Below are 27384 nucleotides of genomic sequence, written 5' to 3' on the forward strand. Positions count from 1 at the left end.
ATTAATTTTCTAAAGAAGATACTCATCACCTGCTGCTCATTTATTAAATCACGTTTACTGGGATAAATCCTTGCATCTTCTCCTTGCTCCCTCACTTTCAAACCTATGGATACCACATCTCCAGAAGCTGGAGTTTAAATAAAATCAACACTTCTACTTAATACTCTATACCCAGTATGTGCCAGCACTTTAAAAGTTTGTCTAGGACAGATAACAAGCTGGTTTTGGTGATAAAAGACTGGTATCCGGGAGTGTGGTCAGTATCAAGGGTGTGTGAATCTCCCCAGGAACTTAATGCCAAACTAAAAGCAGGAAGGAAAAATAACTGAGGGGTGCAAGAACTCTACCCTTCCCTCCCCCCCCCAGCTCTCTAAATTCAGACTTTACCAATGGTAATCTGGTTTCAACCTGGGAAACCTGCTCTGTGATCCATCCTAATAGTGGCCGATTTAAATCTGTAGCCCACAGAAGAGTCCTTATCACTATTTTACAGCAATTCTCAATGAGAACATTTCCAAAATTCCAGGGCATAGTTAACAGCCTTTCAAAGTAAGGAGGACAGATGGTGTTCTGGCTAAAAGCTCAAAGAACTCTGGAATTTAAAAGAAAAATGTTGGGAGAATTCAGCTCTAAAGCAAATCAAGAATGAGGGAAGGGACTAGTAACATTTCCAATTTTTAAAGTCAAATTATCATTTGTATTTGTTTTCCCCAAATGTGTACTGTATATATACAAGACCTTTTGTCACAGACTTGGGTCAAACTTAAATAAATCTTACCGATTATTTTGCAAATTGCTTGTGTCTTTCTCCTCAATATTCAATACTTGGTAATACTTCATCATCAGAAATTCAGAAGTACACTGCATTAAAAAAACTCAGAGTTGGAGCGCCTAGGTGGCTCAGTCTGTTTAAGCATCCAACATCGGCTCAGGTCACAATCTCACAGTTTGTGAGTTTAAGCCCCGCGTTGTGCTCTATGCTGACAGCTCAGAGCCTGGACCCTGCTTCAGATTCTATGTCTCCCTCTCTCTCTGCTCCTCCCCTGCTCTAGCTCTGTGTCTCTCTCTCAAAAATAAACATTAGGAAAAAAAAATTTTTAATAAAAAATAAACAAATAACCCAGAGATGCTCAAAGATAGACATCTCGTATTTTCAACTTCTTTTATCAGCAACACAACTTCAAATCTCTAAAACCTTTCACATTTCCCAAAGTATCTACATATTCAGAAGAAATGCTACACATTGACTTAAAAACCCTTAAGAGACCTGCTGTGGTTCTTAAACATCAGCAACTCTGTTAGTGGCCAGATGTTGCCTTTAAGGAGCTTGTCAAGAAAAAGACACAAATGAAGCATCCAACTGGTTTGCTTTAGGCCTCAATCCCACACAAAAAAGGGGTTAAATGGTCAGAGGATGTTTTTCTTCCAGTCAGTCTACTTCCGCATTTAAGTTTCTTGGACTCCTTTTATGCTTTTACAACACTACAATTACCTTAATCTGTCTTTTCAGGCTCTTCCTGTCTATGCACCCTATTTTAACTTATTTTACAACCTTCTCTCCCATCCTACTCCTTCCTTCCATTATGCTCCTTAAATTCAAGTTCATCTTCCTCTCTTCCTCTGGTTCTCATTCCCAATTAATTACATTAAAAAAAAATTTTAAAGAACTCAGATTTCAGCGATAGGACCACCAAATTGTCTTCAAAAAAAGTATGTTACCTAATTAACTATAAGGTCTTCTGAGCTGTGGTTTCTAGACACAATCAGGGTCCAGAACAGGCTGCTCACATTATTATTATGCTGAGGACTAAATGACATATTTAAAAACTCAATTCTTAGAGCAACTCTGAGTGTCCTTTATGCAATGTCCTAATGGGGTCCTTAAATTATTTCTCTGCTCTGGTCTGTTTCCCAATCTGTAAAATGACCTCTACTGACGCCTACACTTGCAGTCCAAAGAATTCTATGACCTTTAAAAATTGTTTTAGTTTAAACGGATTAAGGTAAAAAGAAAAAAATTGAATGCTTGAGAGCAGTGGTTCTCAAACTTTCCTAACACCTGGGACTTATATCATCCCCAGATTATGTAGAGTTTAACACAAACTCTCCAGGTGACTATCATCTACATTGTCCAGAATCCTATTTTGAAAAATTCTGCCTTGTTGTTTCTTGGTCCTCTGAGCAATAATTAATACCAAACACCAGCCACCTGCAATAATAGACATGCTACTGATTTTATTTCCAGTTTCTGTTTCAACTGGGTTTCAGTGCCTTTAAAAGGCAGGCACAAGGTGCTGAGTCAGTCCCTGGGGAATTGATTCATTTATTCATTCATTCATTCGCAGCTAAGAATACAGAGTCTCTACAACTGAGGAAGTAAAGAGGCTGTTTTCACCTGCTACTCTCCCAGCCCCTATTTGAGAGGAAGAAGAGCTACATAAGGGGTGACACAGCTTACATAAGGAGTAAGACAGTCAAGTTCTTTAGAACAGAAATTTTCTTTGTTGTTTAGACATCACTGGGCAGAGCCATGCTTAGAGAAACAGGTAACCTGAGTCTGGCCAGTAGGACTCTGTTGGGAAAATGAGTAAGAAAAAAATGGATTAAGACCTAAAGAAGCTGCAAGTTCACAGTAAACTTCTGACACTTGGCTTATACAGATTTCTTTGGGGGCTAGAGGCTACCAAGTAATATGGAAAGAGTCTTGTGAGCTTCCTGTGATACATACATTCAGTCAGGTAAGCATCTGAGACTACTCACCAATGCAACAATCAACAAAGTTTTTCTTTAAAGGGATGGGTAGTAAAGTGGTTTAGGCTTTGCACCCCGTTCGATTCCTGCAACAGGTACTCAACTATGCCACTGTAGCACAAAAGCAGCCACAGATTATATGTAAATGGATGAACACAGACTGCAATAAAATTTTAGCTATAGACACTGAAATATGAATTTCATAGAATTTTCCTGTGTCATGAAATAACCTCTTTTTAAAAGTGAGGTATAACTGACATATACAATTAGTTTCAATAAAATAAATTGAAAATAAATTTAAAAGGGGGGGGCGGCGCCTGGGTGGCTCAGCCAGTTAAGCATCCGACTCGATTTCAGCTCAGGTCATGATCACGGTTCATGAGTTCAACTCCCACGTCAGGCTTTGTGCTGTCAGATTCTCTCCCTCTCTCTCTTTGCCCCTCCTCCCACTCACACTCTCTCTCAGAAGAAATAAATATAATAAATAAAATTAGTTTCAGGTGTATTTAATTCTTTTTGAAACTAGCTCCAACGTACCCTGTGAAGAGAGGTGCCTTTCTCAAGGTCAGTGTGTAAGTGAAGAATATCCTCCTTACCTTTACTTGCAACCTCTCTCTAATTCCTAAGCTTTCTCCTAAAGGATATCCACACTAAACCCCACTCCCACCTCTCTCCTTCCTTCAAACAACCCATGAATGGGCTAAGAGTCATTAGCAATATGATTTAAAAGCGGTTAAAATCTACTCCCGCTCTGCATAACTAGATGGAGTTGCATGAATGAGAACACTGAAGGGGAGGCCAATGCTGAGCCCACTGCTAATCCTGCTTCTTAAACAGCAAGTTAGTTTGTTATTTATCCCCCTTGAAGTAGGAACATCTTAACTTGTTCACATATTGCTAACCAACTCTGATGAAATTCCTTTGTAAATAAGCAGACTTCAGGATCCTTCAAAAAGGGGGGGGGCGGTGGAAGTGAGGGGTCTAGTTAATCCTTGGCTAACAAAAAGAACCTTTTTCTTTAGTACTCAGATAGAAAGAAGTTTTACTGATTTCTGGAATAACTGGATCCAAGTACAAGCCAATCTGCTAAAAAAGAAATTACCGTGGGGTCTTTGCTGCACAGGCAGGCAGACTTTCCTTAATAGGGAAGTTCAGCAAAGCCTACTAGTCAATGATATTAGTAGGGTAAAAATCCACTGTAAATTAAGGGGAGTCTTTGAGAGCCCACAGTCTGATACTATATGGGTAGCTCCACTACAGCCCAGAGTTCCCAGCAGGCAATGGAGTCACCCACCCAGGTTCCCCTTTACTTTTTTTGACACATTTAAGAACTCAGGTTGTGGCATCAGGTAGGCCTAAATTAGCCTCCCAGCTCTGTGGCTTTCATACAAACTACACAGCCTTGAGTCTCAGTTTCTTCAAAAGTAAAGTGGAGACAGTAAATGTTCAAATATCTGTTATTTATTTCATCCCTAGTCCATTTCCTCTTCCCACTTCAAAAATAAATGACCATAATTTGAAGCTAAAGCTGAAAGAAAATGGATCTGTCCCTGCTTTTTAAGCATTTTACCCAAGTTGTTCTCTGAGACTTCACATGTCCACTATTGTCAGTGGTCCTCACAGTGGCCAAGGCTACAACCCCACTCTGAGCCCTTGGACTAATATTGTCTAGCTAACTGCGGGCCAGAGTACATATTAAGTGAGATGCAGTCTACATTCACTATGAGCATGAAAATGAGAGGAAGACTCCCAGATAAGTTGTAGAAACTGAGTTTTGATCTGTTTTTACTATAGCCAACACCTTGAGTGAGTTAACCTCTTGGTGCTATTTGTTTGCTTGTACTTTTTTTTTTTTTTAAAGTAAACTCTACCCCCCAGCATGAGATCAATAGTTGAATGTTCTACTAACTGAGCCAGCAAGGCACTCCTATCTGTACAATTTTAGATTTTCCACCACTTATAGTCATTCACTTATTTAACTGACTACAACTTAACAAATTAACTTCTTGTTATAACAACATGCTAAAAGCTTGCAATTTCAAATTAAGTTGAATACCAACCATTTTAAAGAATAATGATCCATAAAGGTGTATATAAAATGTAAGTTAATCTGTTTTGTTAACTACAAAAATAGACACGACTTATCTCATAAGGCTGCTGAGATAAAATGAGAATTTATTCAATCCAAAGGACCTTAAATGTTCATCTTTGTGTAGCACTAAAGGGGTCAAGTAAAATGGAAAGCTGCCTAAACTCCCAGCTGTTCTTGTAAACACAACTGTATGTACCAGTCATTAAGTCCTCTTAGGTCACCCAGGATAAGGCAATGTAGATATCCAGAAGGAAGACTTGTTACTCACACTCATCAAATTCACACCACTTTCGGATTTTTCCAAGTGCCCCAATCACCTATATTCCAAGGAAAACCTGAATCTCTTTGCTCTTATCTAAATTTTATCTGAAGCTGTGCTGTCAAGGACACCTGGGTGGCTCAGTCAGTTTTAAGCGTCTGACTCTTGATTTCAGCTCAGGTCCATGGTCTCAGTTTGTGAGTTTGAACCCTGAGTCAGGCTCCAGACTGACAGTACGGAGTCTGTTTGGGATTTTCTCTCTTCCCCTCTGTCTGCCCCTCCCCCCTAGCACTCTCTCAAAATAAATAAACTTAAAAAAAATTAAGCTGTGTCGTCCAATTATGGCAGCCACTAGCCACATGTAGCTATTTTAAATTTAAATAAAATAAAAAATGTTTAAGTTCTTTGGTCACACTAGCCACATTTCAAGGACTCAATAGTCTCATCTGGCTGGCAGCTACTATATGGGACAGCACAGATGCAGAACATTTCCATCATGATAGCAAGTTCTATTGGACAGTGTTGACTGAAAAGCTTGAATCCAAGTCAACAGCTTCTTCCTTTTACTGGTAGAAGAACATAAGGCACCATGTTGTGTGATTTGCTCTGGTCACACCTGACGAGGCCAGGATTAAGACCTCCTTGTCCCAACACTACCCCACCACCAAGTCCTCTGCTGGAGGCCAATCAAGGGCCTTTTCCGTACATGGCAAGGTACTATACTGTGTAGTTTTCTTAAGGCCAGCCAAAAGTTTTCCTGGCTAAACTGGCCATCTCAAAAGCAGGACACTTCTGCAGAGTCCCTGGAGAATCAGGGCCTCAATGAGTGCTGCCTAGAGAAGATTTCAACTAAGGGATCAGTCCACTGAGGTGTAAGTCAAAGCTAGATAGAGCTATTATTTTAAGCATAAGGAGTATGACAAACAAATCCCATTTTACTAACTCACCTGTGTTGTCTAAATACAAGACAAAGTTAGAAAGGTTTACTCCTGCCTCTGAAAGTAATTAACCAGTTACAAGACCCTTAAAATTGGCATTTATATTTCATATACTCTTCTGCAGTGAGTCATGTTTTCACAAGGACATCCCTGCACTGAAAATGCTTCTTCTTTCCCAAGAGGCAGAACTTAAAAGGGAAAAAGGACTTGTCTAACCTGAAAATGTACCTTCTCAGGCAACTCAATTAGGACAGGCCCATTCCTGCAGGCTTGTCCTCCTTTGCTTCTATTAAGTGAGCTCTTAATGCTTGGGAAATAGTAAAAGTGACTATAAACCTCCTGTCTATGCTACACAGGAATCCACAGCTCAGCCTAAGTTGCCTTTGTTTACAACAGGCATGGGCCTCAAAATGCCCCCAAGTCCCAATCAAAAAGAATGAAATCTTGCCATTTGCAACTATGTGGATTATACTAAGTGAAATTAGTCAGAGAAAGACAAATATCATGACTTCACTCATATAAGGACTTTAAGACACAGAACAGATGAACATAGGGAAGGAAAGCAAAAATAATATAAAAACAGGGAGGGGGACAAACACGTAAGAGATTCTTAAATATGGAGAACAAACAGAGGACTACTGGAGGGGTTGTGGGAGGGGAGAAGGGATAAATGGGTAAGAGGCATTAAGAATCTACTCCTGAAATCACTGTTGCACTATATGCTAACTTGGATATAAATTAAAAAAATAAATAAAAAATTTTTAAAAAATGCACCCAAGTCCACACCTTGAGTGTACTGATGCACCGCTTCATGCATCCTATTACTAATTCAACCAAGAAGCACAAGTCCACACCTTGTCTACCCATAAAGGAGTCAAGGGTGTTGATGCAGTGGTTTCATGCATCCTATCACCAATTCAACTAAGGGGCCCTCTTTGTCTAGAGTATCACTATTGACCACACTTGAAATGCACAGGCCATTCTCTGGGCAACTAGCTGGAGAAAGACTAAGCCTGAATACATGTATTTCTTCTTCTGAAGAACACTTTCTAGTGCTAATCATTTAACAGGCTCCTTTTTACGCTTCAGTTATGAATTACTCCAACTTCAAAACTATAAGGAAGCACATGAATAAGTACGGAGGCCTAGCCATGGGCTTTGTAAAAAAAAAAAAAAAAAAAAAAAAAAAAAAATGGAATACTGCTTAAGAGGATGAATTACTACACAAAACTAGTTCTAAGCTTCATATGAATGTCAAGACTAAAAGCTTATTTTGATCAACTTATCTTATTCTTGTCAATTATTTGACCTTGGGTATATAATAGTACCAGATACTATTAAATGTCCTCTCATATGACTGAGATAGCTATTATCCCTACTGTTACAGATGAGAAACTAAGATCAGAGTTGTGACTTGCTTAAGACCACCCAGCTAACCAAGTTTATCTAACTCCAAAGTCTAGATTTCAAGCATGTAAGCATGTGGACTTTGTCAACTTTCATTCCTCCTAAAAATGTGAGGCTAAAAAAAATTTTTTTTCTTTAGTTAAAAAATAAAATAAAAATGTGAGGCTCAACAGAAGGGTGAATTTTAAGTCTTACTTTATTCCACTGGTTTTGTAACTTTAGTGCATATCATATCACCTGATTGGCTTGTTAAAACCTAGATGGCTAAGCCCCCACTCTCAAGAATTTAGGCCAGTAGGTCTGGATGAGCCCAATAATTTACATTTCCCACAAGTTCTCAAACAATGCTGATGCTGATCAGGAAACCATGCTAGAAGAACCACTGCTCTATTCACATCCTCCCATGTCAATCAGTGCCATCAGTAGCTAAAGACCACTAAATTGTACCCATACCTCCACTTACCTTCTAAAAGTCCCTGTCTTAACCATTTTGGGGATATTAGTATGAAAACAACCTCTTGCTCTTTGTGCTTTGCTTAGTCACCCAATCCTAAAAGATGACATCAGGATCGAACGGCTTGTTAAACATGGAAGGAGGAGAAAGAATTAGGATTCTGATGAGATAAATAGGAAAACAGCTGCAAAGTCAGTTAACTATCTCTACTATTTAGGTGAATTACTCGTTGAAAGAAGGTATTTAGAGTAGGATAAATATAATCCTTTTATAAACATATACTGAAAAACACTGTTCTGGTCCTTAAAAAATCCCATAAACTGAATAGCTTAACCAATGGAGTACCCTGAACAAATGAAGCAAAAACATACATCTTAACACAAGTAAGATAGTAAAGTCCAGATAGATCAGTTTCTCCAAAGATGATCTGTGGTCTCATGTATTAATCAGAATCATCCAGGATTGTTAGATATGTATTAAAAATGCAGATTTCTCAGTCTGTGCCACTACAGAATCAACTTAAGAGGTTTAGGCCTAGAAATATGTATTTTTACCAAGTACTCCCAGGTGATTCTTAAGCATTTTAGCTCCACAACAATGAAAAGTTAGTGCAGGCGCGCTTGGCTGGTTCAGTTGGTGGAGCAGGTGACTCGATCTTGGGGCTGTGAGCTCCAGCCCCATGTTGGGTGTGGAGATTACTTAAAAATAAAATCTTTAGGGGTGGCTGGGTGGCTCAGTCAGTTAAGCGTCCGACTTTGGCTCAGGTCATGATCTCACCATTGTGTTCAAGCCCTGCGTTGGGCTCTGGGCTGACAGCCTGGAGTCTGGAGCCTGCTTCGAGTTCTGTGTCTCCCTCTCTCTCTGCCCCTCCCCCGTGCTCGCTCTCACTTTCTCTCTCAAAAATGAATAAATATTTTTAAATATTAAAAAAATAAAGTATTTACAAAAGAAAGAAAGAAAACTTAGTGTAAAACTCTCAATTTTTCTCACTGGATTTTCAACCAGCAAATAAGCTAGGAGAGAGAGGGGTTCCCACTTCACAATTTAAACATTTGTTGAAAGCATCTGTACTGTCCACACAGGATGAGATCGTGCTCTTACACACTTCCTAGTAAATAAGCAAAACATGTAAATTTCTCCAGTCTAGAAAAAAAAAAAATTGGAAAAAGAGGACAAGAAAGGCTCAAAGCCAGAGAAAAGTGATTACTTATGGCTTGGGATTAAGTGGTGTTTGCAGACAGACTGCACTTAGAAAGGAAAAGGAGTATCCAAAACTATGCCTTCAGTACTAAAATAGGCGGAGATGTTGCTAACCTTCAAGGAGTTTTTAATACTTAGTGCCTTCCCAAATAGATAGTAAAATGGATACATACTGGGGATACTTATCCAACTGTGCCAAATCCTAAAGACTAAGGTATTCCAGGGTAAAAAGAAATACTTTAACAAAACAGGACTATAGACTTGTGGGAGAAGAATACACACTGAACGTAATTTTTGGGAAATAGAGTTGTTGTGGAATGACTTTTTTTTTTTTTTAAGGGGGAGCGAGGGGGCTGGGGGACAGAGAGAGAATACCAAGCAGACTCCACACTTTATGCAGTGCCCAATCCCGTGAACCATGAGAGCCATGACCAAAGCTGAAATCAAGAGTCGGACACTCAACTAACTGAACCACCCAGGCATCCCAAATCAAGTTTTCAATAACAAAATTGCTTAACAAAATTATCTTCACCTTTGTACAATAGCACTGACTAGCATGCATATTTACATATGTGCAGTGAGTATGGATTCTGCTTAATATACTGGTAGTCTTACTGATGCAAACACTTTTACTGTTTTCAGTCTCTTATGGACCCAATTGAATCACACTGTACTGTACTTTAAACTATTCCCCTAAAAACTGGAGCTAGCACAAACACTATCTGACATCTAAATTCTACAGATTAGCTCCAGTCCTAAAGAAGTGCTATAGTGTTTTCAGGACTACAGGAGGAAAAATTTCAGCTTGTTTGCCCAACTAGAATCTGTTTTTCTACAGTTTGCTAGCAAACAAGCATTCTCTGCTAATATACAACTCTCCTGACATTCTGAGATTAGGAAGATGCTAACATTTATAAAGGACTATAAAGTTCTGCTTAAGTGTCTATTTTTATATCACACTGCATTCAAGGGAGAAAGGAGGTGATTTGATTTTTAAGGGGAAAAGGTAATAATTATGGTCAAACCACCACCAGCTGAACTTGCATTGAGGAAGCTAACTGGAGACCTCTCAGAGCTGGGGGTCTGGCCTTGGAGAGCTTTCTGCTTGGAAGTCAAGTGTAACAAGCCAGCAGTTACAAAGCCTAGACAACTTCTGTTCCTCCTCCCTGCTTTTGTTTTCTTTTCTGGTTAACTGGAACCATGAAAAATTAACAAATTAGTCTCAATTCTCTGAGAGACTCTTGTTTCGTCATTTCTGTTGTTAAATAGCAAGCACTAGTAACATTGCATTCATTCTTGTGAAAACTCACTGTAAGAATAAGCATGGTCAGTCTAACATTTAGTCTCAATCACTTTTCCAGTATTCAGATCACTGGAAGTAATACCATTATGTACTCTCAACCTTCTTCTGAGGAGTTTAATGGCTTTCATACCAAGACACTTCATGGATTAGGAAGCAGTAAAAATAGTAATATATTTAAACTGCTTCACAAAATTAGTTTCCCAGGACTTTAAGTACTAAGTCTAATCTCAAAGATCTTAGTTCTTCAAGTTTCTGAAGATGGTGATTTTACTCTATTTCAGGCAACTGAGTTCAAGAATTTTAACCATTTCAAGCAAATACTTGGATTGGCTATTGTCACACGGATCTCTTGCACACAATGTGAACATTGCTAGTCACTGATATATCTACCAGTTTAGGGAAACCTGAAAACTACTTCTCTACAACTCATGCAATACTGTTGTCTAATAATGAGAAATCCATAAACAGAACTTTTAACTTCTTCTATTCCAGGTGAAAGGATTTAATGAGTTTACAGGTATCCTAAAAAAAACTTGAAATAGAGATGTCCCTCTTTCACTGACAGTTAAGTATTCACTGATAGAAAGTACCTTCCATCCCATTTAACCTATGTCAGGAGCCTTTATACTGTGGCCCCATGAAAAAGATGGCATCTCAACAGAGGAAGTGAGTGTACAGACCTACAAGTACTCACTTCAAAATGTTCATTCTGAGAGCCATATGGATTTGTCTCGTTCATCTGTGTCTAGTCGTTACTGGTATTTACTTTCCGAATGTTTGAACAAATGAATATGGCAGCTTAAATTTTCCATTTGCAATTAAACATGAAATTTTTAGTTTTCTGAGTAGATCTATAAATATTGCACCATCCCAAGTGCAAAGGGGGAAAAGTTACTGGCTGCCAAAGATTCTTAAACTGCAATTTAACTCTGAAAAACAAAGTGGTTTGTACACAAAATCTTACTGTCCTGAGCCCATCTGGATTCACAGCAACAGTATCATATTCAAAGCTCCCTGGCGACCCTCCCCCTTGGGTACCCCAATTTAAAAATTAAAGATATTCCCTTTGCACAAAAGACTAAAGTAATCTCTGAAAAAGGTCTGGGTTTTGGATTTTTCTTTTTTAAGATTTGGCAAGGAACTAAGATTCTGTTTTAAGTGTCACCTTTTCTTGGGGCGCCTGGGTGGCGCAGTCGGTTAAGCGTCCGACTTCAGCCAGGTCACGATCTCGCGGTCCGTGAGTTCGAGCCCCGCGTCAGGCTCTTGGCTGATGGCTCAGAGCCTGGAGCCTGTTTCCGATTCTGTGTCTCCCTCTCTCTCTGCCCCTCCCCCGTTCATGCTTTGTCTCTCTCTGTCCCAAAAATAAATAAACGTTGAAAAAAAAAAAATTCTTTAAGTGTCACCTTTTCTAAAGTGATCTTCACATGCTCTTTAATCCTCAATCTTGAGTTAAGTATTAGACCTAGTTTACAGGTAAGGAACTAAGGCTTAGAGATTAACTTGTTCAAAGATCTCACTATTGAAGCACAAGAACTTAAATTCAAATCCCCCTTGACTCAATCTCTGTCCTTTACACTCTATCATGATTTGATGGGGACACACACACATCACACAGATAGACACAATCACCCCCCTCCCCCAACCATTCACATTCTGAATCAGGAATTAAAAAAAAAAAAAAAAAAAAAAAAAGGTAAGAGAAAGAAGCCCAAGCTTTGAAGACTTTAATCCAATCTTGGACATTCTCACATACCGAGGGCAAAAGAGCCATGCAGTATTAATAAACAGTCACTTACTCTAGGATTTTTTTTTCACATACTTTAGGAACCATATGTTCCTGGGGCACCTAGGTAACTCAGTCAGTGACCGACTTCAGCTCAAGTCATGATCTTGTGGTTTGTGGGTTCAGGCCTGCATTGGGCTCTGTGCTGACAGCTCGGAGCCTGGAGCCTGCTTCAGATTCTGTGTCTTCCTCTCTCTGCCCCTCCCCTGTTCATGCACTCTCTCTCTCTCTCAAAAATAAACATTAAAAAACAAAACAAAACAAAACAAAACAACAACAAAAAGCCATGTTCCGGACACGTTTATCTTTTGAAAACTTTTAAAATGTTTATTTATTTGGGGGGGGGGGGGAGTAGGGGAGGGACAGATAGAGAAGAGAGAATCCCAAGCAGGTTCCATGCTGTCAGCACAGAGCCTGACATGGGACTCAAATTCACGAACCATGAGATCATGACCTGAGCGGAAATTAAGAGTCAGACACTTAACTGACTGAACCACCCAGACATCCTGAAAATTTTATTTATTTTTTTATTATTTTTTTAATTTTTTTTTCAACGTTTTTATTTATTTTTGGGACTGAGAGAGACAGAGCATGAACGGGGGAGGGGCAGAGAGAGAGGGAGACACAGAATCGGAAACAGGCTCCAGGCTCCGAGCCATCAGCCCAGAGCCCGACGCGGGGCTCGAACTCACGGACCGCGAGATCGTGACCTGGCTGAAGTCGGACGCTCAACCGACTGCGCCACCCAGGCGCCCCTGAAAATTTTATTTTTGAAGACTCTTTAAATCAACATACATTAAAAGATAATAATAATAAAATAAAATAAGACCCTATTTTGTAATTTCTCTCCTATAAAATTATTTTCTCTGGCCCACGTTTAACTGAATATTAAGTCTGAAGTCTGCTCCTGTTGTGATGCTTCTGTGATACTCTTTTTTTCTTAATTTTTTTTAATGTTTTTTGGGTTTTTTTATGTTTTTTGAGAGAGAGAGAGAGAGAGCGCGAGCGAGCATGAGCAGGGGAGGGGCAGAGAGAGAGACAGACACAGAATCCAAAGCTCCAGGCTCTGAGCTATCAGCACAGAGCCCAACGGGGGGCTTGAACTCACACACTGTGAGATCATGACCTGACGCCCAACCGACTGAGCCACCCAGGCGCCCCTGTGGTACTCCTTTTTTATCAATGGTGTATCTACTAAGATCCATCTGGCTGAATCTAACGGACATTTGTAAACATATCTGCAACTGACTTTGGTTTATTTTCTTTAAGGAGCACTTTCCAAGTAACAAATTCAAGGCAATTCAATAATCAGCATTAGCTAGACTTATGAGCCATTATCGAAATTTCTGCTTACTAAATAAACTTTTTCATGGACTCTCCCAAATGCCTATACTCCTGCGTAACTCTTAACATGGAGTTTCCTATTTAAGTTCTCATACTTAAGTTTTATTATTTTTTTTAACGTTTTTTTAATTTATTTTTGAGACAGAGAGAGACAGAGCATGAACGGGGGAGGGTCAGTGAGAGAGGAAGACACAGAATCTGAAACAGGCCCCAGGCTCTGAGCTGTCAGCACAGAGCCCGACGCGGGGCTCGAACTCACAGACTGTGAGATCATGACCCGAGCTGAAGTCGGACGCTCAACCGACTGAGCCACCCAGGCGCCCCTTAAGTTTTATTATTTAAGGCATTCTGTTGCCAAGAATGAACTATTTCACAGGAAGTTGAGTTGGTCACTATAAGCAGTATGTGAATAAATGAAAAATGTAGGTAACTCTTAGACACTTTCACTCTTCTGAGTTTAAAATGTTTTGGGGCAAGAAGTAAAATAGTGGCATTTGGAAATAAAAACATGTTGACACAAGAAATACTGAGTTTTGTTGTTAAGAAAAAAAAAAAATCGCAGGAACACCTGGACGGCTCAGTCGGTTGAGCATCTGACTCTTGATATCAGCTCAGGTCATGATCCCGACAGGGACATGGGACCAAGCCCCTCATTGGGCTCCATGCTGAGCATGGAGCCTGCTTAAGATTCTCTCTCCCTCTGCCCCTCTCCCCTGCTCACACACTCCCTCTCTAAAATAAAAAAATAAATAAATAAAATCATCAACAATGAACTTGGCATTTCACTTATTAAATGCATCTAATAAAGATAAAACTCTGGGTACCTTTTTAAAAATTAAAATATAATTGACATATAAGCTCTGGGTATCTTTAATAGAAAATCCATAGTTCTATTAAAGGGTTGAGAAATTAGCTAGAGCAGTATGTTTTTTTCATGTCTAAGCCCATCTCCCCTGAAAAAGTAGTTCTTTCAGCAATGACAACCTTGCCTTATTCTTAGAAAAGTAGGAACCAGATACACATTTGGCTCCTACTTAGCCCAAACCTACATATAGATACACCACCTTTCCTTTTATAGTGGTTGCTTAACAGTCAGAAGACATCAGTGTAGGCTGTGAAGTTCAGTTAGATAAAGACTCAACCAACTCTAGGTATATGCTACTGTTCACTGTGTAAATGTCAGGAAGATTTAAAAGGTTATCAGGGAATACCAGTGAAGGAAGCCAACAACAGTATGTCAAACCTAACATTCAAAATAAAGATCTATTTCATAATAGAAGCTGTCTGACCAAAGCTTAAATTGTAAAATATGGACAAAGAGGCACATTATATACTTATAAATTCTCAATAGCTTGTGAAGCATAGAAATACCATCCTTATCTACAGATAACAAAACAAAATTTGGCAGCCCGAGCTAAGTTTCATACTAAGAATAGGGACTTACTTAGATTTTTCTACTCCAATTTTCTATTTTACCACAGGTGCTCAAGAAAGTACTCCCCACAGCCTCCCTCTTCATCACTTATACCCTTCAGTCGCACTCTGGTTCCAGCCTTTACACCAAATCATCTCTTGAAGACTTAGCCCTCCAGGTGCAAGGGGTCTAAACTTTCTCTACCAGCACATAATTAAGGGAAGGCTGTGACATCTATACCAGAAGCTTACCAATTACAGTATGGGATTTCCATAATCTAGACCAGGTAATATGCTACCAAAAAGAGGAGTTGAGAAGGTGTAAAAAGCAAAATTTTCCCTTCTTGGTCTCAGCTTCTCCCATAAACCTATACAATTTGTACTATTCCCATTAAATTCCCATTTAATGAATACAAAAATGTGATGTCTACTAAGCTCTCAAAATGTGTTTCTTTCCTTCCACTTCCCCTTCTACTGCCTAGCAAGAGCTCAGATAACGCACTACAAATGAAGAGGCTATCTTACAGGAGTTGGGTAAAGTAAAGGGTCTTAACCAATGAGATCCCCTAATCCACTGATCTTGAAACCTGCGACGTTTAAGTTCTGCCCAGCCAGTATTCTGCTTACAAACCTTTCTAAATCTAGGCATTCGTATGGTAATAAGATTAAAATCTGGACTTTTTTACAAAATAGCAAAAGGGTACATTTCTTTTTTCTTTTTTTAAGTTTATTTATTTATTTAGACAGAGAGAGTGCAAGCAGGGATGGGGCAGAGAGAGGGGGAAAGAGAATCCCAAGCAGGCTTTGTGCTGTCAGCACAGAGTCCAATGCGGGGCTCCAACTCACGAACTGTGAGATCACGACCTGAGCCAAAACCAAACGTCAGATACTCAAGCAACTGAGCCACCCAGGCACCCCCAAAGGGTGCATTTCTAGTGTACTCTAGTGCGGATTAACCTACACCTTAAAACTTTTCAGGGGGATGGGGGAAGGTGAATTCCAAACAGCCAAAGATATCTTCTCCAAGAAAGATCCCAGCATTTATCTTTGCTAGGCTGTGCTAAGAAAAATGCAAATATTGAGACCAAGAGTTGGCTGATTTGTTTTTGTTCTTAAAAAATAGGAAAATGTCAGATACCCAGGGATCTATTAAACCTGTTCTCAACAATATCAACAAAGACAAGAGAATTAAAGTCCCCAGTAATGCTGACTGCTTTAACACCTTTTGTTGGAGCTTCTCTAGGTATATCTCAGGAATGTTAATGAACTAGTTCTTTGGTTCCTCCAATCCACAGAAACAAAGTTAACTTCAAAGGCTCAGAGAGGAATGAACAGCCTGGTAGAGTTGCACCTCTACCCTAAATCTAATGCACCTCTACCCTAAAACTACCCTAAGCCCTAAGAGGGCATGGAAGGAGATGTAAATAAAAATATCTACTATAAATTTCAGAAAAATTACCAAGAACAGTATACAAAGGTAAAGATGGCAGTGAGATAACTTAGATATAAAAACTTAAGCCAACAAATTAAAAAGAATACCATCCAAAAAGAAATTGAATACCTAAGTTGCTTATGTCCCTTTGAATTTCTTGATTAAAATTTTAGAGACATAAATGACAAAGACATTTAATAGCTTGATACTACAATCTATATACCTGAAGATATACTTGACATAATCAGCAAAATCACTTCTCAGTTTGAAAAATACTTAGCATCTTTCCTGAACATACAGAATAAAAATCATGTTAAATAATACCTGCTACTAAGCATACTGTCATTTCCTATAACCCTACCAAAAATAACCATTAATATCTAACATATTCTACGAGCTTTTTCCCCACCTAATAATAAAGCCCAGGCTTCCATGCTACCCGTCCTCCCTCCCTCCCCTCAGCAATCTTTAACCCCCTCCACAGTACCCAAGCACTGGTGCTATCAACACAGAGCATACATACAACGCACACCTAGATAGGCAGGTTGTGGGGGAAGGGCAGAGGCTGGCAAAACGCTAATTATTCCTTGCCTCTCTTTAGATTTCCCACTTCGATGACTGGTCTGGTGCCATAGGGATAGAAAGCTGTATCTCAAACTTGGATTTACAAGACAAGGAAATAGAGAAAAGACTTGTGCCAACTATTACTACTCAAAGTTTAATCACAATCTGAAAGCTTCCTTTAAACACAATACTTCATTCACTTCTTAAAATCCAGTTAGGAACTTCTCCCATCCCAACCTTTTTACCTTAAGAAGCCAATTCTCAATTCTCAATAGCCCAAATGCCCTTGTTATGCAAAGTTAATGGCTCTAAATATTTAAGAGGCAGATTATCTAAACCACAGGACACGGAAAACTCACTCAACTGACTCTCCCATATACAAAAGCAATGAACTGACTACTTTTTACCTTCTTTCAAAAGGGTTTTGTTTTTTTTTTTAACCTCAGGGTCCCCTATCAAATATTCAAGCATTTCCATAGCCTCATTCAAAACTAAACAATTACACTTGAATCCTTTTTTCCAAATATAGCTAGAACTTTATTGGAGTTCAACATAGTTTCATATAGGAAGGATGAAATCCCTCACAAAAACATACTGCTGGGGAAAGAACTCTGCATCTGATAAAAATCAGGTTTTACTAAAAATGTGGCTAATGTTGTTAAAGATCCATAACATACATATGCATTAATACCCAATTAATACAACACGCACAAATTCAGTATAATCTGAAGCCTCCTAAAATGAAATACATCCATGAAGTACAATAGAATCATTTCGCATACACTTAGCAGAGGATAACTGTTATAATTGATATACGACACCAAGCTTTCTAAAACAGATATTTTTGCACCCCCCCCCCCACATATGCTGAAAACAAACAAAAAACCCCCAATGGCCTAATTTTGGAATAAAAGAGTTAAAACATGTGAAGAATCCCTGGCTCTTTCTTGTACATGGTATAAATGGATACCAATTCACTAGGACCCAGAACAAATTAATGAATCACTCCTTCAAACTCTCACAATTCCTCATTTTCATGCTGATGTTAAAAAAAGTCAGATAATTCTTTTTTTACTACAATTGGTAAGTGAGATTTGGGGACTAACTCTGGGTTTGTATTTTCCATTTTACCTACTTTGGTAGAAAAGCAGGAGCTGGTGTCATCAATATTACCTAGTTTCACCTTTCAAACTGTGAGGTGTTTCTGATTCCTTTAATAACTCCTGGATTTTCTTGTTTACCAGCAACATCGGAATCTGAAATTTGTTTGGAAGTTCTGATATGCTAGTAATCTAAAAAACACATGTTGACAAGCAACTTTGTTTCAAGTCTAAATAGTATTAAGATGCTACAGTAGTCACTAATTCTGAAAAGATGCCCCAAGGAGTCTAGCTGTAGAAAGAAAAACCACTGGAGCCTGATACTTAAGTGCTTCTGGATTGAGCAAGAAGATGTGCCAGATGTCATTTGAAGGCGCCATCAGTTTGCAGTTTTAAAAATGTGATGGATGGGGCGCCTGGGTGGCGCAGTCGGTTAAGCGTCCGACTTCAGCCAGGTCACGATCTCACGGTCCGTGAGTTCGAGCCCCGCGTCGGGCTCTGGGCTGATGGCTCGGAGCCTGGAGCCTGTTTCCGATTCTGTGTCTCCCTCTCTCTCTGTCCCTCCCCCGTTCATGCTGTCTCTCTCTGTCCCAAAAATAAATAAAAACGTTGAAAAAAAAATTTAAATAAAAAAAAAAAAAAAAAATGTGATGGTAACTTTCAGATAGCCACATCATCAGTCTTCCCACCCCCCACCTCAACCTGCAACTAACAGCATAGAAATACATCTGTCTGCATCAGAAACAATTTATATTTAATTCTTCCATACAATCCGAATCTATTAAGCTAAACCAGAATCAACACAAGATGATGTCAAATTATGATCCCATATAACATCGCTTAGAATAAGTCAGTCACTGATGGAATCAAGCATTATACTTTGCTCATCCCAAGGAGGGAAGAACCCCACAAATGCAAAGTGGATGGGCAAAAACTTGAAACAGCAGAAGGATCACTAACCCCCAACATGATGTTACCATTTTCAACTCTGCGGATAACCTGGCAGTTACTGTAATAATGACTCAGACCCACCACAGTTAGTGCTACCAACACCTAGGAAAAAGGTAGTCAAAAGATTATGGTTTCTACTACTGAAACTCCAAGCTCACCATCAATATTTTAAATATAAAAGCATTTCACAAATAACAGATTTTCCCAGCAGTTAAGCATGGGCCAGAATGTTGTGAATTTCAAATGAACAGCAACAGTTTTAACTATTGTAAAGAATGAACTCCAAAGGGCATAAAACCTTTCAGATCTTAAGGGACGAGGGCAGGCAGAATGAGGGATGTTAGTATATATGAACTTCTAGTTATCTGTAAGTTCAGCTAAGTCCACTTACAGTCATGCTACAGCAAACTCTTCTTAATACAAAGATCAATAATGACATGTCTGTGTACAACTAAACACTGATTTTTATTTTTTAAAAACAGTCTTTCACGGTTACATAAATCAATCACTTGTTACCAGGCTATTACTTAATAGAGCAAGCACACAGTTACTAACACTACACCTTTCTTCTGAACAATATTTACAAAGATAATTAGTCCAGTGTCAGACACTTACGGTGGTAGGGAGGCAGTTAAAATGCTTTTTCTCTTGAAGGAGTAGGTTAGTTAAAAAGTAAGCAAATGACAAACTAGCAAATCCTTCCCTCCCACATTTTTCAGCTCTGTAAGAAAATAGAGATGTTCAGCTTTTAATTTTGTCATACTACAATCACATATATAGCATACTGGCTACACCTGGGAGCTTTGGAGTGCCCCACTCCCTGCCCTTGGGAAAGCTAGTAAACATACTAAGCCTCAGTTTCCCCATCCATAAAACAGAGATAATAGTATTTAACTCATAAGGTCCTTCCAAGGACTAAATTGAATTAGATAATCCATGCAAAGAGCTGAGATTCGTGCCAGGCAGACAGTAAGTATTCAACAAATATTAACAATTACTGCAATTACAAGTGATCACATTCTGGAAGTCAATAGTCGGTTTCAATCTCTATAAAAACAGCATTAAAGATCAACAACCCACCCAGCCCACAATCATTCACATACTCAATAGTTCCTTTGTATAATTTAAGTGAGCAACATGGAGAATAACATTGATGAGAAAGGACTAAACTTTCTTTCACTACTAAATACATGACCTACTCAGCCTGGTCTTAAAGTCAAAAGAACACTTTTTCTGTGTTTTGCTCCTACCTTCCCTGAAGAGGTCAAAAGGACTCTTTACAAATCCTCACCTGCCACGTCCTTTCTTTGCTCCCACATCCCTAAGAAACATCTACACTCTTTTCGGTTTTCTGAACTGCAGGGGCCTCATCTCCCTTTTAAAACCCTGATAGGTTAGCTCAACATAGTTAAGAAATACTCCAACCCCTGACACTCAGCACCTAGTCTTGCACAACACTCAGAAGTCACCTCCTCTGAGAAATTTCCCCACCCCCAGACAAAATTAAGTCCCCTAGTTTCTCAAAGCATTTTGGGTATACATATATGCCTTAGCACCCACCTTATAATTAACTAATTATGTCTCTCTCGATAGACTGAATTGAGGGCAAGAGAAGCGCTGTGGCCAAAGGTTCAGCTCTAGCACTATGCGCAGTGTTTGGCACATATCAGGTGCTCAAGAAATGCAACATGTGAATTTAACCAGAATCTTTCCTTTCAGAGTCCCATCTCTTGCTAGATGCCCCATCACAAAACCTGAACATAAGGCTGCTCTCAGTATACCAGGCTAACACGATGGACTGCCGATTACAACATCAGAAAACATACTCATCAGCTTCTCCCATTGGAGAGGTTCCCGGAACCCAAACTCAATTGAGCAGGATTATGTACCATCAGAATCAGTGGGAATTCCCAGCACACTACAGAGGGTGCTTTTCTCCTTCAATAAGATTGTTGAAAAGCCCTCAGGGTGAGCTTTTTATTGGGGGAACTCTTCATTAAGTGAAGTGGAAATACTCAAAGATAAATAAATGCCTCGATTTGGCTGAAAAGGGGTCAAAATCATAAAGTTCTGGGAAAAGCAAGCTAGCTCTTGATTCCTGAAAAACAGAGACCTCCAAAAAAGAACAGGAAGCAGGGGTGGGTGCTGGTCACTCTTTGTTTCAATAAATAAAATCTCTTTTTCTTCCCTACAGCCCAAAAGAAAAGGCCAATACACCAAGTCCAGATGAGATGCTCAACAATCTTTCCTCCTGACAAGTACACTAAACTGAGGTTCTTTAAAAAATAAAAAAAAAAAAGGAAGAAAGAAAAAAGGGGGGGAAAGTGCTGCCTTAGGAACCTCAGCCACAATGAAAAGTTCTAGTAATACTTTAATTAAAAAAAAAAAAAATCTATCTCCCTGGGTCCAACATTTACATTGGACGGCCCACACACTTGCAAACTTTCTGAAGGGAGGGACTACTACCTTCGCAAAGAACACAACTTGGGAAAAACAATCTCAAAATATGAAGAACTCCACAAAGGGCAGCTTTAGTTTTAGAACCATAATTCCCATCACAAACAACTTACACCATCACCACCCCCAACCACCACCAAATTCAACAGTTGCCGGAGGATATCTTTCATTCTGGAAACAGAAAAGGAAACAAACAAGCAGCAGAAAGGGAATAACCCCCAAAATAAAGTTCTCTTTGGAAAAAATTGTAACAATTCAGTCTCCCACCCTTCCCTCTCTGGTGAAGTCTATGATTTATACGGCTTTGCTCTGCAGAAAGCTCTTTCTGGGCAGCTCAAGGAAAGAGCCGAGGGAGGGAGAGAAAGAGACACAGGCACAGAAAGGAGAGGAGAGAGAAAAAGAAAATGGCGCAGAGACTAAGTCCCGACTGTCGACAAGGCGACTTTCCCGGGAGGAATCCGGGCCGGGAAAGGCTGCCCGAAGCCCGGCGGCGGGCGACGCCGGGTCTCCGTTGCCCCCTCTTGGGGGGGCCGTGATCTGGGGGTGCTGGGGTCCCCGGAAAGGGGGTCCAGAGGCGGCCCGATGGGAACAATGGGGCCGGTGAGCGAGGAGCCGGGACTTAGTCTCTGGGACGCCATGTCTGTCCTCTGCCCGGCTCCAGCGGGGCGCGGGGCAGGCGGCCGGCGGCGGGAGGACCTGGGGTCGGGGCGGGGGGCACACTCACCATTCAATCGGAAATCCGCTTCAATCTGGAGAAAGAAAAGGGGGGAAGATGAACAAAACAGGCACATTTAACCCCGCGGGCGGCGAGCGCGCGGAGCCGGGGGCCTAGCCCACCCTGCGCCCCAGGGAGGAAGGGACCCCCGGGAACGGCCTTTAAGGGGCAGCCGTTCCCACCCCCGCCACCCCAATATGTAACTTGGCGGCTTTCATCCTAGGCCTAGCGAGCCCACCTCCGCCGGCCGGCCGCCCCTGGCCTGGGGCTCCGGCCTGTCAAAGCGGCCGGGCCGGGGCCTGCGCTGGGGGTCGCGGAGAGCCGGGGTGGGGCCGGGGCGCCGAGAGGACCGTGCCGAACTGTACCTGGGAATCGTTGTGGAGATGGTCCCCGCTCATGTCGGCCGGAGCGGTGAGAGCGGCGGGCGGCGAGTGGCGCCGAGGAGACGCAGACGGTCGAGACCGGCCTATGCGGGCGGACGGGAGCTCCCGGAGGCTCCCGAAGGCGCGGGTAAGCGGCGGCGGCTGCGGGCCTGAGACTCCCGGAACCGCTAAGGCGGCGACAGCGGCGGCGACGCTGACTGACTGCCGGGCGGGCGGCGAGAGCGGACCCCAGCAGTTGTGTAACAGCCTAAGTTCGCATTTCGGCTCACTGCGCCTGCGCGGCCGCTTTTAAACGAGACGTCGCGACGTCAGAGACTCGCGGAAGGAGGCCGAGGGTTGCGGGCCCGCCCCCTCGCGCTTCCAAAGGCGGACCAGGCTTTGCATCGCAAGCCCCGCCTCCTGGCCCTTGCGCGCCGCTGTGATTTGCATAAGGAGTCGACTCCTCCCAGGGCCGCCCACCCTAAGCAACCTTCCTTTCGTTTCCCCGCGCCTTTTCTCGGAACGCCGTACTCCTCTGCGAGGCAGTGCGCAGGCGCATCCCAGACGCCGCCCCCGGACCGTGGCCGGCAGCGCGGCCACGTGGTGGGCCTTTAAAGGCCGCGGCGGGACCGCGCCAGTCCCCGGCCGAGCTGCTGTCTTCGTGCTCCTTTTCGTAGCAGCGAATATCTTGGTGGCCTGGGCTCTAGCCCTTCCACCAACTCTTCTTTGCTCGCTAGCCGGGCGCCGAGGCCGCCAGGAGACAGGAGCTCCCGCCCTAGCCTTTGTCCATGCCTTTCAACCTTCTGAATTATTTCACACTATTATTAATTTTAATTTTTTAACAAACCAAAGGTCTGGTGCAGCTCCAGTTTCCAAACGAGTGCATGTAGTCCTGGGTCACAAGGGCCCTAATTGATTTCGTTAATTCAACAGACATTTATTGAGCGTCTACTGTGAGTCAGGAATTGTGCTGAAAAGGGGTGGTGGTGCAAGGGGCCAAAGGGAATGGGACCTCAGGGTAAACCCGACCTGGCTCTGTCCATCGTTGCATCCCTAGCACACTATAGGGCAGAAGTGAGATGCACAGGATAAAGAACTGCCATTTAGGGACCACCTACTATGTTCTCTGCTCTGAATCCAACACGACAGCTCTGTGGGGCTATTTTATCAAACTGTGTCAGAGATAAGTGACCTACAACCTTCTACCTGACATCTACATTTGGATAACCTCACAAGCTTCTCCAGGGCTGAACTCAACATCTTCCTCCACCCAGCTAGAAAAGCTCCATCCTGGACAACTTCCTCCTTCCTTTCTCATTAGTCCAACCGGTTGCTTCTCTTCAACCCATCTACCTCTTCTGCCCACACATCTGTCGAAGTCTGCACTATCTCTTGCTTGCATTATCACAATACACTCCTAACAAGGGTCTCAGCCTCCATTCTGGCCCTCTCACAAGCTGATAGCCAACAGGAGCTAAAGTGAACTTTTCAACACGCGGGTCTACCTTACCCCTTTCCCACAATACTTCCCATCACTCTTGGCATAAAGCTCAAATTTCCTAAAGTAGCTCCCAGGGTGCCACATAGCCTGCTTAATTCAAGTGTGACCTCTGTGAATTTTGCCATATCTACTTACCACTTCCACTATTTTACTTACTATTTTAATCGATCCCCTTCTTTACTTAGCTTCCTCCTAAATAATAATATCTATGAAATAATAATGTCTATGAAGTCATTTATAAATAAATACAAAAAGTGTCCATCCATGGACCACTGAAATATCTCTATCACATCTAGTGGTAAACACTTTGGGATTAATTCTTGTGAATGCTCCAAAGCTCAACATTAATATCACTTTTTCAAAGTGATCCCCTTCCCCCACATTCTCTCACTCCCTCTTTCCTCACTGGGATCAAGTGCCCTTCATAGAGTGTCTTTTCCTTTGTAACACTTAGCACAATTGTTATTAAGTTGCTAAGGAGGGCAATAAGTGATTTTATGTCTGTCTCCCCTGTTGAACCCAAGGTCTGTCTTTGTTGAAACTTGATCCCCAGCACCTAGCAACAGATCCTACCAAAGAGGCATACAATAAATGAATGAAAGCAGGGTAATACAGTGGTTAGGAGTGCACACATGGAAGTCAAACCAATCTAGGTGTGAGTTCTGCTCTGCTGTTAATTAGCTGTGTAACCTCAGACAAGTTGCTTAAGTTCTCTGAGCCCTAGTTTCCTTATCTGGACAATGACGATAATGGTAGAATTTTATTAGACTATAAAAAAAAAAGTTTCTTGAGAACAGACAGCTAGTAAGTACTGAATTTTGGATTTAAACTCCGATAGGCCTGACTCCAAAGCTATGCTCTTTCTCTCAGGCAAACTGCCAGAACGAGTTTCGCCTTGCTAATGGTGTCTTTCAATAGACTTCCCATCTCAGAATCAATCCTAGACCACCAAGTGAGACATTTCAATACTATCTGTTTGCTGCAGGGAGGCCAAGATAATTCAAAGACCGCCTTAAGGAATAACAGTCTCTTACTACTACTCTACTGCCAACCCCCAAAGCCAAAGGAGAATCTGCATTTGATTTCCAGGTCCCTCCAAAGAAGATCTGGGTAGGCATAAAAACAGATCACAGACTCCAAAATTGCACAGTAAGCATGGTCCCATGCACAAACCTGCAGGTGTGCAGGCATTTTGTCACATAGCCACCCTGACTCTTGACACCTTAAATCAGTGTCTCTGCAATGTGGTCCATCCACCCCTAGTACTTGAGAAGATTATAGATAATGCATGGACAAACACTTTTACTGTAATTGTTAAGGATGTATTTCCATGTGTATGGGGGGAAAATATTTAACCACCACATCAAATCCATGATTTTAAGGATATAACTGTTTTGGATCAGGCTTTTAAAAAGTTGGTTGATTGGGGAGCCTGGGTGGCTCAGTCAGTTGGGCATCTGACCTTGGCTCAGGTCATGATCTTGCAGTTCAGGAGTTTGAACCCCGCGTTGGGCTCTGTGCTGACAGGTTAGGGCCTGGAGCCTGTTCCAGTTTCTGTGTCTCCCTTTCTGCCCTCCCCGACTCATGCTCTCTCTCTCAAAAATAAATAAACATGCAAAAAAAAATTGTACCTCTTAAAAGTTGGTCAGTTGATTTAGATAAAAATATCAAATAAGGAGCACCTGGGTGGCTCAGTTGGTTAAGTGTCTGACTCTTGATTTTGGCTCAGGTCATGATCTCATGGATCATGTGATCAAGCCCCGCAACGGTCTCTGCATTGACAACACAGAGCCTGCTTGGGATTCTCTTTCCCTCTGTCTTTGACCCTCCCCCACTCACATGTGTTTGTGCGCGCGCTCTCTCTCTCTCTCTCTCTGTCTCTCAAAAATAAATAAACTTTAAAAATACATATATCAAATAATAACAAGAGGGAACATATAAGACAAACTCCAGTGAGGTCATAGGCAAATAAATGTGGCTTGGGAAACACTGCTTTAAATCAAGGCCCATGGACCATCCCAATCCCTATAAAAATAACTAGCAGATGACAGCTGATGTTATGGGCCTGTTTCCAAAGTATGCATTGTGAAAGGTGGACGATTTATAGATATCCCAGTAAAAGAAGGGCTGCATACACGTTGTTATGATTTAAAGTGAAACAGGTCTTTTCTCACAGGACTTCTCAGATTTATCAATATTCTAATACATACGCAAATCTTAAATAGAGGGAAATTAAATGCAGTATCTCCAAAATGTATGTAAGCCCAGAAACCTTTTTTTCCACACTGCCTTTTGAGACTGGGCTCTTTGGAATGATCAGACCTTAGGCCACCTGATCTAGGTTGTCACCCAAGACCCAGCCTGTACTTATTTGCTTCTCAGTCTCTTGGGATTCTTCCTATCACCTTGGCCCAACTCTTGGCTTCCAGAACTGAACAGCTATGAGGTTGTCTTGAACAACCTCTACTTTTCAGGGACCTGTTCTTCTGCACAATGTACACATGTATACAACAAATATGCTGCTGTCCCTCTGGCTGCGGTTGTTTGACCCAGGCTGACTCAAGATGAGTCACTCAGATCGACTTCCTTGAGACTTTGGAACTGGGAAGGAGAGAGTGGTCTCTCTTCTTGTGGATGGATCTATAGGATGTACACTGGGGAGTTGCCCTGGTGGTATTTTCTGTCAAGAGGGCCCAAAAAAGCTGGGAAAGGGGGAGAGAAGGAGGAGGGGAAGAGAAGGCCCTGAATTCTATCAGCCCTTATTTCACTCCTGTTCATGTACCTTTGAATAAATTCCCCCCTTTTGTTCAATTGAGCTCCAATGGGTCACTTAAGACCAAGAGTTCTGAATAGTCCTCAGTCCTAATCTACGTTTGATTCCTGGGCACTCTCAAACCCTCTGTCACCCTTTGGACCTGGCTCTGGACCCCTCGTGTTATGGCAGCTGGATACACCTGCCAGCATTTTGACCATGGATGCTGACACAGTCTCGACTCTGCCAATTCTTGGGCAGCGGTATCTTCTGGAAGTCCCCCCTGTCTGTGGCACCTTGTCTAAGGACCCGCTGCCCTGTTGAGATTTGGACACCCTCAGAAAAGAGTCTACTTGACACACAGGAAGGAGACTCAGACTAGCAACCCCAGTAACAACCAGAAACACCCTTTTGCCTACTGGTAACTAAACATCTCAGCAAAGGTTGAAATTTGTGGAATAAAAAGAAAAGAACTAACAGGAAAACTGGCAACTCTTGAGTCATGGAAGGATAGGATAGCGACAAGGATGGAGGAGCCTGGCTATGTGTCTCAGGGCAAGGAGGAGTGTTCACTTTCACATGCCTCCTTTATCTTACTGCCAGAAG

The 27384-nt window shown here is 41.5% G+C and overlaps 1 protein-coding gene across 1 annotated transcript in view; it reads right to left on the reverse strand.

Annotated features, from left to right (window-relative positions):
- The window catches only part of TOP1 (DNA topoisomerase I), a 95571-nt gene extending 72737 nt beyond the window's left edge, over positions 1 to 22834 (reverse strand). The window contains exons 1-2 of the mRNA XM_043602376.1: positions 22529 to 22834; positions 22173 to 22197 (exon numbers count right to left, since the gene is read on the reverse strand). Coding sequence (XP_043458311.1) covers positions 22173 to 22197; positions 22529 to 22561 — 58 coding nt within the window. The 5' untranslated portion in view covers positions 22562 to 22834. The remainder of the gene's footprint in view (positions 1 to 22172; positions 22198 to 22528) is intronic.
- Positions 22835 to 27384: the final 4550 nt, after the last annotated feature.

This window comes from Prionailurus bengalensis, chromosome A3, assembly GCF_016509475.1.
Source record: "Prionailurus bengalensis isolate Pbe53 chromosome A3, Fcat_Pben_1.1_paternal_pri, whole genome shotgun sequence".
NCBI classification, from domain to species: domain Eukaryota; kingdom Metazoa; phylum Chordata; class Mammalia; order Carnivora; family Felidae; genus Prionailurus; species Prionailurus bengalensis.